Source organism: Solanum stenotomum, chromosome 1, assembly GCF_019186545.1.
Source record: "Solanum stenotomum isolate F172 chromosome 1, ASM1918654v1, whole genome shotgun sequence".
NCBI classification, from domain to species: domain Eukaryota; kingdom Viridiplantae; phylum Streptophyta; class Magnoliopsida; order Solanales; family Solanaceae; genus Solanum; species Solanum stenotomum.
The window spans coordinates 47,189,060-47,201,524 of NC_064282.1; the positions used below are offsets into that span (position 1 = coordinate 47,189,060).

The 12,465-nt window shown below is 32.7% G+C and overlaps 1 protein-coding gene and 1 pseudogene across 1 annotated transcript; both read right to left on the reverse strand.

Annotated features, from left to right (window-relative positions):
* Window positions 1–3,445: 3,445 nt before the first annotated feature.
* LOC125853517 (F-box protein CPR1-like) lies at window positions 3,446–6,807 on the reverse strand (annotated as a pseudogene).
* A 2,038-nt stretch (window positions 6,808–8,845) lies between these two features.
* Window positions 8,846–11,147, reverse strand: LOC125875880 (universal stress protein A-like protein). The gene is made up of 4 exons (XM_049556933.1): window positions 10,835–11,147; window positions 10,574–10,677; window positions 10,382–10,500; window positions 8,846–9,089 (listed from the first exon to the last, which is right to left on the reverse strand). Exons 1-4 carry the CDS (start codon window positions 11,052–11,054, stop codon window positions 8,993–8,995), a joined length of 540 nt encoding a protein of 179 aa, XP_049412890.1. The 5' UTR covers window positions 11,055–11,147; the 3' UTR covers window positions 8,846–8,992.
* Window positions 11,148–12,465: the final 1,318 nt, after the last annotated feature.

Genomic DNA, 12,465 nt, shown 5'->3' on the forward strand with positions numbered 1-12,465 from the left:
TCATCACTTCCACTGTTCAATACAAACAACACAAACACAAAACAAATTAAGTCGATTCAACTATAGCCAAAAAGATCACAATTCAACTTTAATAATAGAATTTTAAACAACACCACTCCTTGGCAGCGGCGCCATTTTGATTAACGATTCAAGCACACCTCATCCAATTCTAGGTGCAAACGATCGTTAACTAGTATAAAACCCAACGAAAGGTTGGGGTTGAACCCATAGGAAACGATACGTGTTCAAATTCAGTTATGAAGTACAAATGTGGTCTAATTAGTTATAGAAATAGAAATTATCAAAAAAGACATGTAAAAAAGTCTTAGGGGATAACATGAATGTCAAATGGGGGGTTTTTGATTGGCAATTATCAGCTGCAACACAATCAAACAATAAGGAAATAACAATATAAAGAGGAATTCTCGGGATGTGATCGATTATAGGAAAATTTCATTATATGGGTAATTGAAACTACTAATAAATAGCTAAATATCGGTGGGTAGGCTGGACTATGAGTGAAATAATTTTCTCTCGAACAACTATCACGTTTCAAGTGATTTCATTCGAACATTAACAAGCTTAGCAAAAAGGAACAACCCACAACCTTAATACATCCACTCTCTCGAGCTAGATGGGTAGGATTGAGTTTAGAATTCACTCTCTCGAGTTGAACCTATATCAACCCAATACCTACAAACCATTATTCAAAAGCTTTGGTTTCAAAACCTCTTTCTCAAGCAACCTAGCAACTCAAAATTAGAATTGCACTTGCAACTAAAATTCATAGATTAAAACACCGGTAATGATTAGTAAACCCACTTCAATATAGCATTTAAATCAATAATTAGCAATACCCATAAGCTAATTCAACCCATAATCACATGATCACACCCCAAGAATTGGGGTTTTAGCCAAACATCATAAAAATAGAGAAACAATTATCAAATACATTCGCCATGATATGGGTAAAGGTTCTCAAGTCTTTACAATGGTCTGAATTGAAGAAACTCAGAAATCCACTTGCAAAACCTCAAAATTAAGCTTAGAAATCCTCAAAGTCTACAATAAAAACTGGAACTAAGAGAAAAACTCTAATTCTAGAATGGGAACTGTAATGTCTGGGAGAGAACTGCTCAAAATTCCTTTTAAAATCCAATTTATAGTTGCCTGCGTTTTGGCCTAAAAGTCCACTCGGCGGGATAAGTCGCGCCTCGCCGAGTGGTTCGGCGATCCGCCGTTTGCTCTCTTTCCATCGCCATTTTGCATTGATCTTCAGTATCCCAAGTCCTATAACTTAGGGCGATCGAGTGTGTTGTCGCAGAACCGATCAATGATTTGCGACTGCCTATTTCTGTCGCCGACTTGGTTTTTACCCACGGCTGGTACGCTGGAACTTTGGGCGAGCTAAAATGCCACTAGGCAGTGTGCCAAGTGGTCTTGGCGATCACCAGGATCACTTTTCTTCACTTCTTTAGTTTTTTATTTCCTTTTTGTTCGGTAATGTCCTTGCATTGCTCCTTAGACTTCAGAGCTGCAAATCAACATTTTAACATCAGTTTAAAGCATTAAATAGGCATTTGAGGACACTTATACTATCAAAACAAAGGCCTAGTCGAAATCTCGGACTCATCAATTTTCTTCAAAAAAACCTGCGCACTTAAATACAGAGTTACAAGCAGAATACAATCATATAGAGGGAGTTCATATTTGAGTGATTTCTCATTACGAAGTGAAGTTGATGCAAGGAAAAAAGATTGAAGAACCTTATCCATATTCATAGGCTTATGCTTTATAATTCTTAAGTTAAGTTTGCTTGTATTGAGTTTTTATCGAGTTGTATCTTTAATTCTATCTAGATCCAGTGAAGTATAAGCTGGAGTAGGAATATAGTCTTCAAGTTGGGCGACTTAAAGACTTGGGAACATAAACCTTGGGGGGTTTGTGTTGGAGTTAGGAATTAAATTTAGTTCCTAGGATTGCAAGAGTTGTAATCTGAATTCATAGCTTGAAGTGAGGTCGATGATCTAGTTGGTTGTTGACGTCTAGGAATTAGAGTTTATAATTCCTTAGGTTACATAGGTTTATAATCTTTTGTTGAGGCTCAGAGTTTAATGAAATGGAGTTAAATCCTATAGAGGTGTAGGTCGTGGTTTTTTACCCTTTATGAGTTGGGATTTTCCGCGATAAAATATTGTGTCATTACTTTATTTGCTTTACATAACGTAACTGTTGTAATATGCAAAGGAACAAATAGAATATACATGTTCCTTAGGCATATCTGGGGGTCAGTATTCCGACATTTTCTCTATAAGCTACAAGTTTAAGAATTCAAGCATTCAAGTTCAAGAACGATCAAGATCAAGACCACCGGATTCAAGAACAAGCTAGAAGCCCTTGAATTCAAATAAAAGTCAAGATCAAGATAAAGTTCAAGTTCAAGTTCATTGGAGATTCAAGAAAAAGCTTTAATGCCCTTGAATCGAAGATCAAGTTCAAGACAAATTCAAGATCCAGACAAATTTAAGATCAAGCTCAAGAGCCCTTGAATTATATCCGAAAAGGTGAATTCAAAGGAATCATAGAGATTGTAACACTCGCACTTTGAAACAATAAATACGAATGTTGTGATATTTTTTCGTTCTTGATTATTGTTTTCTCGACACAAATCTTATTGTCTACCGTAGCTATTGGAGTTTCCCTTGGTAAAAGCCTTTTCTTTTCTTTTATTGTCCTAGACAGTATTTTCTTAGATTATACCTAAAAGCCTTTAAGATAATATTTTCTTCTAACTAATGTAACACCAAAAAATAAGTTATAAAACGACTTATATATTTTCCTTCCTATCAAACACACCATTATATTGAAAGAATTTCAAGCAACATCATCCACTTTTGGGGTTCCCACTATGTAGTACATTGTGAAAGTAGAGAGCACTCACTAAATTAATCCTTGTCCAGGATATGCCGACGTGAATACTATATACGTATCCACAAATTTAAAAAATACATAATGATCTAGTTATTAAATGATGATTCGATAATAATTAATGCAGGATGTCTTGCATGAAAGATGTATAATCAAAAGCAAAAGGGAATAGATTGTAGTAGAGTACTAAATAATTACTCCTATGTTTCAATTTATGTGACACTTTTCGTTTTTCGAGAGTCAAACATCTTAAGTTTGACCGGGAATTTGGGCATGGAATCTTCAAATATTTTGAAATGAAATTTATACATTTGTAAATTATGTAAAAAGTAATATAAGTCACAATAATTGACAATTCAAAAGGTTTAAACGATCTATGAAAAACTTACGATAAAAATTAGACTTGTTTGAATCTCGAAATCTGAAAAGTGTCATATAAAATGAGATGAATGGAGTATGAAATTCTTTTAAGTAACAAGAATAATTTATATGATATGGATGGCAATGTTGTCTAAAATCAGGACCACTTGTCTCTCTCTTTCTTGATAGAAATCAAGCTCTCTTTGCAAACCATAGCTTCCCATGTGTTGGGAACACAAGACATATGAAGGTCCTTCATTTCATGGAAAAGGAGATTACAAGACAGAAGTTTTCCATATCCCTGCTTTCTATCATTAGTTCTGTTTCATTCTTCCAAACTGACAATGGTGTCCTTATGAGAATCTGTCCAACTATTAATTCCTTTACCAATGATTTTCTATCACCATATTTCTTCATTACCCATATATCAATTGATTGATCAACTAACACCTCTTGAGGAAAATTCACAGTAAAATGAATCAAAGCTAGAGTTTGATTTAACACAAAGAGAATCTCTCTTCCTTTCCTAGCTATACCCTCTGGATATGGAAGTTTTTGGAACAAATCGGTATTGAAATCAAAATTAACGATGCAATTACCTCCTTCCTTAAGATATCCACACCAATGATAGGCTCTTTTAAATAATACATAAGAACAACGTAAGGGATCTACTAAGCATTCTAGATCCTTAAGTTTTCTCCAACTATTTGTGCTTAGATTGTAGACTTCTACCTTATGAAGATGCTTTCTATTATTATCAAAATCTTCAAATTCATATTCATGACCGGGATCTAGGATTCTAACGACCTTATAATCATTAGTGTTAGTGTCAAACCCGATTCCTACTGTCATGTCAACCAAGTAGGGAAGCTCTTTAGTGGGCGATAAGTGTGCGGGAGGAGGGAGAATGCTAGGAGGGAGTTCCCAAAACTCTCTTAATGTTGGGTTATACAAAACAAATGCCCCCTATAACTAGCAATGCAGACTATGCCATTGCAGACACCTGCAATGTTAACACCTAAATAATTAGCCAAGTATTCTACATTTGGTGTTATAGATTTGAATGCTTCATCATTTGAATGTAAGGATAGAATATTTTTACCATTATAATAAATGGAATTGGTACTTTCCTCAATTTCGACATAACGCTTAAGAAGTATGAAGTGATTTGAGAGAGAATCGTAATTATAATGGATAAAGATGAAATCAGGATCATTTATCAAAGAGTACAAACTTTTAGATGCACACTTTAATCTAATTAGTGATTTTGCTGGTAATCTCTTCAATATGTCTATCATCACATCATCGAAAAGTTTGATACTTTGTCTATTCTGTGATTCATCACTTACAACTATGAGGGGGATAGGTTAATTCCATTGCCAAGAGATCATTTTTATTTTATTTAAAGTATTACCAATATCTACACGCAGGCAAACTTTTGCAAGCGCTTTACCTGGGTATGCAATGATCCTTTTTTATAGCAATCTTTTCAGATCTATGACTATTTATTTAAAATAATTAGTTTTTTCAATACATGGATTGCTGTGAATGCGGTTGTTTGTATTTATATTTTGGTTTGCTTCCACCTATTCTTCTATTTCTATAGTTTATTTGTCGTTTCGGCTTTGTTTCTATCCTTACACACACTACTTGTTGTTCGGGATAACATGTTGGCTAACCTACTAGTGGGTTATAGTTGGTGTCATCATGACTCAAGGAATCGAGTCGTGACACCCACATTACTATCCCTCATTCTACCCATTGATTACATGGAAAACTTCTTCACCTATAAATAGTGATGCTTCTTCCGTTGTGTTGCGTAGGAGATGAAATATGTTAAGTGTAAAAAAATATAATAGTATGTAATAGTGAAAGAGAGAGTTGAGACAAAGAAAATATTATATCTTCAACTATATTCACTAAATAAAAGAGAGTAGTTATTTGTTGAATGAATGATCATAAAAAAAATAAAAGTGGCATGTCTCCAAACCATGAGGACTCACAAAAAGTTGTGTAGGCTAATGGAATCCAGTACTAACTGCGAGCCTGATAGGATGTGCCAACACCTATATTATAAGATAATATAGGCACAAGAATGTATGCAATCAATACTTGAAATTACGAAATATGGGGACGATGCATGACATGATATATACCATAACGAGTCTAAAAATTATGATAATGCAATGACAAAAGAAACATAAAAATAAACTAAAAAATGTGATTTTGTAAGCATAGTATGAGGTCATGCATTCCTCTTTAAATTATAATCATAATCATAATATATGTTGGAGATACCATTAACTGAAGTAAACCATGTGAGCTTTAACAAGGAGTTCAATGTACTGCTCTCACATCGAAAAGAGAGTGTCCTACTTGCCAAGGTAAATATCATAATTATGAGTTTAGGTAGATCCACTATCTAGAGTCAATTAAGACTAAGTCCTACGGGACATGTAGTTCTGAGACCTGAATATTCACCACTAGTCCAACTCGGTGCTAAGTTGTCTCCCTATTGAAAACGTTCATAATCATAATTGTATTCTTTAAAACAGTAAGAATCTAGTATATTGAATCATTCATAAAAGTTTGATAATCATCATAAGAATATCTCCTTAAAAATCATGATACATAACATAGTCTTAAGAGACACTATAATTGAAACCATCTAAATCATGATAGACATTCATAATGAAAGGTGCTTTAATCAGAAGCATCATATTTTCATATAGACTTGTTGATACTTTATTTAAAAGCACCATTGATTCATGAAAATCTTCATAGCCTAATGCAGGCATATCAACATAGCTTGACTCATGATCATAAGATACTTGCATTGCATGAGTTCATGAAAAATATTATTGAAAATATTGATTTTTTATCAAATTATGCATAATAAGATAAATCATGAAGAACAAATTTAAATTCAATAGAACCCATAAGAAAATCATAAAACGCTAGAATTGGGTAAGAATCATAATTGAGAATATGAGATTTATGTGGAACTCAATGGGTGAAGAGGAACTCATTGATGAATTTCTCACATATCTTGATGAAAACCTTCAATGAATTCACCAATGGAGGCTTGAAATTCTTGAACCCTAGCTTTCTTGGGGAAAAAAACTTGAGAGAGAATTTGGAGTTTGAAAGAATTAAAGCTAAAGGGAAAGCTTAGGGGTTTTAGGAGCCAATTACAATCTTCAAAAAAGGTCTAAAACGTGGTATAGAAATTAAAAGAGTAGAAAATAACTCAGTTTTTTCTCGAAGAAACTGTTGAATAGCAATCCACATAACGTTAACCCTTACACAGATCGTGAAGTCCTCCTGTCCTGTCGAAGCAAAATTGTCAAGTCTCTGACCTTTCGTTCCACGATAAGGCTTACAGTGACCGTAAAGATCTCCCATACAACCATCCTTAGCCAAAATTTCTTGAAGTTTAGTGGTGTGGTCTATAGACCTATCCACAGTTTGCAGGATCCTCCACGGCTTGTGTAACCCATCCGTCCTGCTATCCCTCATTTCTCAACTTTTTAAAGTGGAACTACGGCCGAGTTTGCGGTCTTTGAATCCATTTACGGACCGTTCCTGAGTTGGCTCCACGGACCGTGGAACCTTGTACGGTCCGTGAATGCCCTCGTCGAGGCTTCTTCTCCATGAGGTGGCTCCACAGACCGTGGAACCTTATACGGTTCGTGAAAGCCCTCATGGAAGCAAAGATGTTGCAAACTTCAGCATTTTTTCAACTTTATCTGAGTTAGAAACTTTTGAGGTGTTACAGTGGAAGAATCAAACTCCTACCAATAAGGTGGAAGTTCAAATAACCAATCAATTGAACTACTAAAATTCCCCTTGAACATGTATTCAATAGAGGAAATGCAACTACTTATATTTGGAAGAAATTTGATAATAATACAACTTGACTTATTATATTACTATACATATTTTACCTCCTAACAACAATATAATATATTTCATACTCGAATGCATTATAGGTTTTATGGATTATATCCACTAGCTATACAACAATGCTAATATCATAAAAATTAATCTAGACCTTTGGTGGCAAAAGAAACCTTGGAACATGGCTGCCGAGTTGCTACTTCGTTCACTTCACTCCTCTGGTTGTTTGCAGGAAAATTTGGAAGGGACACACTGCTTGTAGATATGGAGATACAAGACAATTTATTACAAAGGAATGACATATCAGGCTAATTAGGCTTTGAAGACTATTCTTGGCAGCGAACATTCAATGACATAACTGGGGTACAAAAATTGAATCGAAAATCGTATCAAACCGTGAATTGAGTCGAATCGAAAAAAATCCGACTAGTGATTTGGTTTGACTTGATTTGGTATTAAAAAAAAAAACCTGACTATATTTGGATTGGTTTGGTTTTAACTAAACAAACAACTCAAGACCAAACCAACCCGACATAATATATATAATTTTAAAATTTTATTTTATACATAAAAATATTTACTTTGATATAATTTTTAAATATTTCTTATTTTTTTTCATAGTTTTTATCTTTTAATATATTATTTCAAATTTGAAACTTAGAATTCTTAATGGTTCAATAAAGATTATAGTCACAGATGTTGATAATTAGAATAAAACTTAAATCAAAATCAAATTAATACTAATGCAAAAAGAAAATCAATTCAACACTAAAAATGACAATAATATTGAATATTTGTTCTTTAGTTTTACATTGATTTAGACAAAAAAATACATAATCTAATTTTAATTTCCTTTAATATTTAGTCATGTAACTAATACTTATTAAACTTATTTTAGCATAACTTAGTACTTTAAATTATGATCATTTTCATTATGACTTGATAATTTGCAATATTTATTTTACCCAATTTCATTATTATTTTTTTTGTTGAATATTTTAGTGTCATTAATCATATCATATTTTGTGTTATTTTCTTAAAAAATACCTTAAATAGTCCTATTTCTGTAGAACTAAAGAAATATTTAATGTACAAGTAAATTATATGTTTGTATGAATATTTTACCGGAAAAACTCAAGGCTGAAAAACCCAAATTTTATTGGTTTGATTTATAAATTTAAAAATCCGACACGAATGATTTGATATTTAAAAAATCTGAACCAACTCGGCCATGTACAATCTTCAGAATCATATATGTCAGACTATTGCAAGCTCGAAACATACATGCAATGAAGGTACAAAGGTCTTGATTTTCTACATACATCCACCTGATTATTTCAAAAGAGCCTTCCAACGGTATTATTAGATACGAGAAATCTACTTTCTTTGCGAGTCAATTCATATTAAAAAGAGAAGTTTAACTTGTACTTAAAGGAGGAGGACCCTTGTATGACAGAGTTTCCTTTGTTCTATCGAAGGTGAAAGGCTAGATATCTCATCTCTAATTAGAATTCAATATAATTGTTAAGTTTATTATACCAAATAACGAGCCACATGGGCTGCAGCAAATTACCAGACGATAAAATACTCAGATGGCTCTAGTACTAGTTCCCCAGTTTGACGACTCTTATAAATAGCTTTCTATTGTCGGTGGTTAAGAAAACACATACAACCTCAATTTATTGATAATTAATAAAGCTCCTTCATATTTTTTTACATATATAAGTCATTATATAATCCTCAATGAACACTTGCGTTTACATCATCAACTAAAAGACTTCGTGCAGCGCATCATATATCTTACTTAGCTGCTTTTGGGGATTTTCTTGGATGGCTTCACAATGAGAATAGGGCATTGCACATGATGAGCACAATAGTCACTCACACTACCCAAGAAAGCCCTGCAAAATAAGCTTAATCACTGTGAATTATCATAAACATTCCAACAAGAGCAATTAAAACTACTAAAACTTTCCTGCTCGTTTTGTCTTCTCTCTAGCGTGCCCGTGCGCGTTTATACATATATGTTTCCACAGATTTTTAGTGTGAACTTTTTAACATTCACATTTTAGAAATTTCACAAAGCTTCTTGTGTAAAAGAATATGGAGATCAAGCAACAGTAGTCGATCGAGGATCAGGGGTGTTTGATAGATTTTACCAGCAACTACGTCTGGGGGTCAAATTAAAGGAGCAACGCATATGCCGCTCTTTAATTTCTTTATTAAGGCATTTTAATGAGAAGGAAGTTAAGGAGGTCATTTTCAGTATCAATGTAAAATAAAAGGCCAGGCCAGTGAGTCTTGTAAGACTGCTTGGGAGGTCATTATTTGGACATGGATGTATGTGGTGCGGTGTTGGAATTTCTCAGAATTGGAAAAATAATGGAAGCGACTGAATGCTACCTGTGTTATACCTACTCAATTCATACTTGGTGTATATATGTTGTAAAATGTTATATGTAAGTGCATCTCTAAATTCCTTTGCAATACTCTATATATGATATGCTACCCGTTTCAAGTAAGTGACACACAAACTGCCTTTGTGAAAGAGAGGTTCCTGGTCCAAAATGTTTTGATATATTATATATAGAGAGGTGAAGATTACACACCTTATCTTTGTAGATGATCATATGATATTCTGCAAAGGTAATGTATAGGTTCTATGCAGAGAATTGTGGAAGCTTTAATAAACATAGTTCAGAGATTGGACTAGTTGCAAATTCAGTGAAGTCCAAATGATTGTCGATCATAAGCTTTACAGCGGGAACTTCCCCAGTAGAAGACTAATGGTGTAATGGATTGGATATTGAGTTATTAACTTGAGAGGTGTAATTAGGATCATTTCCAGGCTTGGACATATGGAGTGAAAACCTTAAAACTCTAATTCCAACAACTTTTACGGTGGTCAGAACAATAGTGTATGAAACAACATTCATGCATGTGCGTGCCTCTTTGAATGTCTCCACACAGTGTCACAGGAAACTCCACCTGAAATTGCTATTATCACTTTAATTATGCCGATTAACCAGCTCAACTTGCTGCTCCAATTGTAAAAATACTTTGATTCCACAAAACATATCATGACTAATGACATACAAATTAAATACTTTTACTTATTCAATATTCACATATATAGGAGACTCATATAATAATTTCAATGTGTAGGGTCAAAATTATTGAAATGAAAATTTACCTTTTAATCTTGCCGAGCCCTCGGCTACCGACTACTAGAAGGTCCGCGTGCAATTCATGTGCAGCTTGACATATCATATCTTTTGGGTCCCCATCTAGGATCAGAGTCTCCGCCTTCACCTAAACCCAATCACAAATTAATAATAAGAGCGCACAAATATATAAACAACCAGAAATTGTCAATTGTAGGTACCATCTTTTGTTTGCAGAGATGGAGTGCCCGAGAGAGTATTCTAGTTGCATTCTCGTGTTGTCCTTTTTTCACAGCTTCAACAACAGTAGGCGTCGCAAACACAACTATAAATATAAACCAATTAGTTCACCTTACTACACCTTCCGTCCCAAATTAATTACTCCATTTTAGTTTGATTGCATACAATTTTTTATTTTTTTTTAAAAAAAACTTCTGAATCATGCTTTTTTTTAATAAATAGAAATGAGAGTATATACATACCAGGTCCAGCAGGATAAACCATGGGGGTAAAAGGAAGTTGGACATTGATCAAAGTGATGATAATAGAAGGATCGTTGATCAAATTATCTAATGCCCATTTGAGAGCATAGAAACTCTCCTCGCTCTCATCGATTGCCACCATTATCATCTTTTTCATAGTAACCGGAGTATCACTAGCTGCACTTGCTGGAGCATTAGCTGCACTGGTCTCTGCCTCCATATATTCTCTCTTGGCGTGGGCGTTCGATCAGGATTCCTTTGCTCTTTATTTTTTATATATTTTTCCAGCTTTCTCCTTTGTTCACTATTTTCAAGCTTATCACTCCTTCTAATCTAATCTAATCAAATTTTGTTGTGTTTTGGGATGAGAATTTGATATAGAACTAATAAGTTTGACGTGGCAGATATACATGCCAAAAGAAGCAAAGTGTCATTTCGACATGCCAAAGCTTGCCACGCTTGCTTCTCATGTGTACACATTCTTCTCCACACCTTTATCCTAACTTGTCCATCCACCCATCACATAATTCTCTCTTTTTCATTCTACTCCCACTTTTCAATATAATAAGTATTATATCTTGGAAAAATATAATGGAAAATAATCATAATTAGTGATAAAAGTAATTAGGAATTAAGTATAAAATTATATATTGATTTCATAAAATGGACAAGTATTGTTGGACATTCAAAAGTAAGTTACATAAATATACTATAATAAAAAAATATTTACTATTTATAGCAAGCACATTTTTTTTTCACTTGATCACTTTTAATACATTTATAATACAGTTTTAATGCATATTACAAAGAGTAATTTATTATTCACATATAATACAAGTTTTATTGATGGATAATACATTTATCACACATTTTAATACACTTATAATACAATGTGTCAACTTCTTACCAAAAAAACATAATATATTTTTAAAAAACAGTTATAATACGTATATATTGCATACATAATTCACTTTTAATACATATTGCTAAAAATGGTAATAAATAAAATGTATCGCTAAAATTCATAATTATTTTTTAAAAGGCACCCATCCAAGTAATCTTACCTTCAAAAATAGTATAGTGTATGAACAACTATTATTGAACAAAGGACATGTTTTTTTCTAATCTTGCAAAAATATTGTTGTTGCTTTTTTTCTAATTCTCCAAAATAATACATAAAATAATATATAAAATATAAAATATAAAATAATAATATATAAACGTAAATTAAAAATTTTAAAATATTATAGAAAAATAATAAAATAAAGTTTTTAAATGAAACGTAACAAACATCTAAGATATGTTAATTAATTAATAAGGAATATATTGATATATATGTATATATGGAAGAAATAGTTTAGTTTTGAAAAATATATTTCTTGTTTCTTCTTCTACTTTTTTTAACAAGTAAAAATTTATAGCGTCTTTCTAACAACAGAAAATTGTCTCTACTTCTATTTAAATTCAGTTGTACTAATTTGTCAAACGTTTAATTTTTCAAAAAAAATTAAAAATAAATGTTTTGGCCTTCCAACGTCAATATCAAACAGACTCTTAATAATATTAATCTAATTTCAACTTTTTTAAAAATATATAAATATAAAATATCTCTCTTTAATTAATACTACTAT

Excerpts from the sequence above, each read along its gene's own strand:
- LOC125875880 (XM_049556933.1), bottom strand. The coding sequence starts at position 11,054 with ATGGAGGCAGAGACCAGTGCAGCTAATGCTCCAGCAAGTGCAGCTAGT. Across the intron at positions 10,678-10,834 it reads GGTTTATCCTGCTGGACCTG|TTGTGTTTGCGACGCCTACT; the intron begins GTATGTATATAC and ends TTATATTTATAG. Across the intron at positions 9,090-10,381 it reads GGGCTCGGCAAGATTAAAAG|GGCTTTCTTGGGTAGTGTGA; the intron begins GTAAATTTTCAT and ends CTTATTTTGCAG.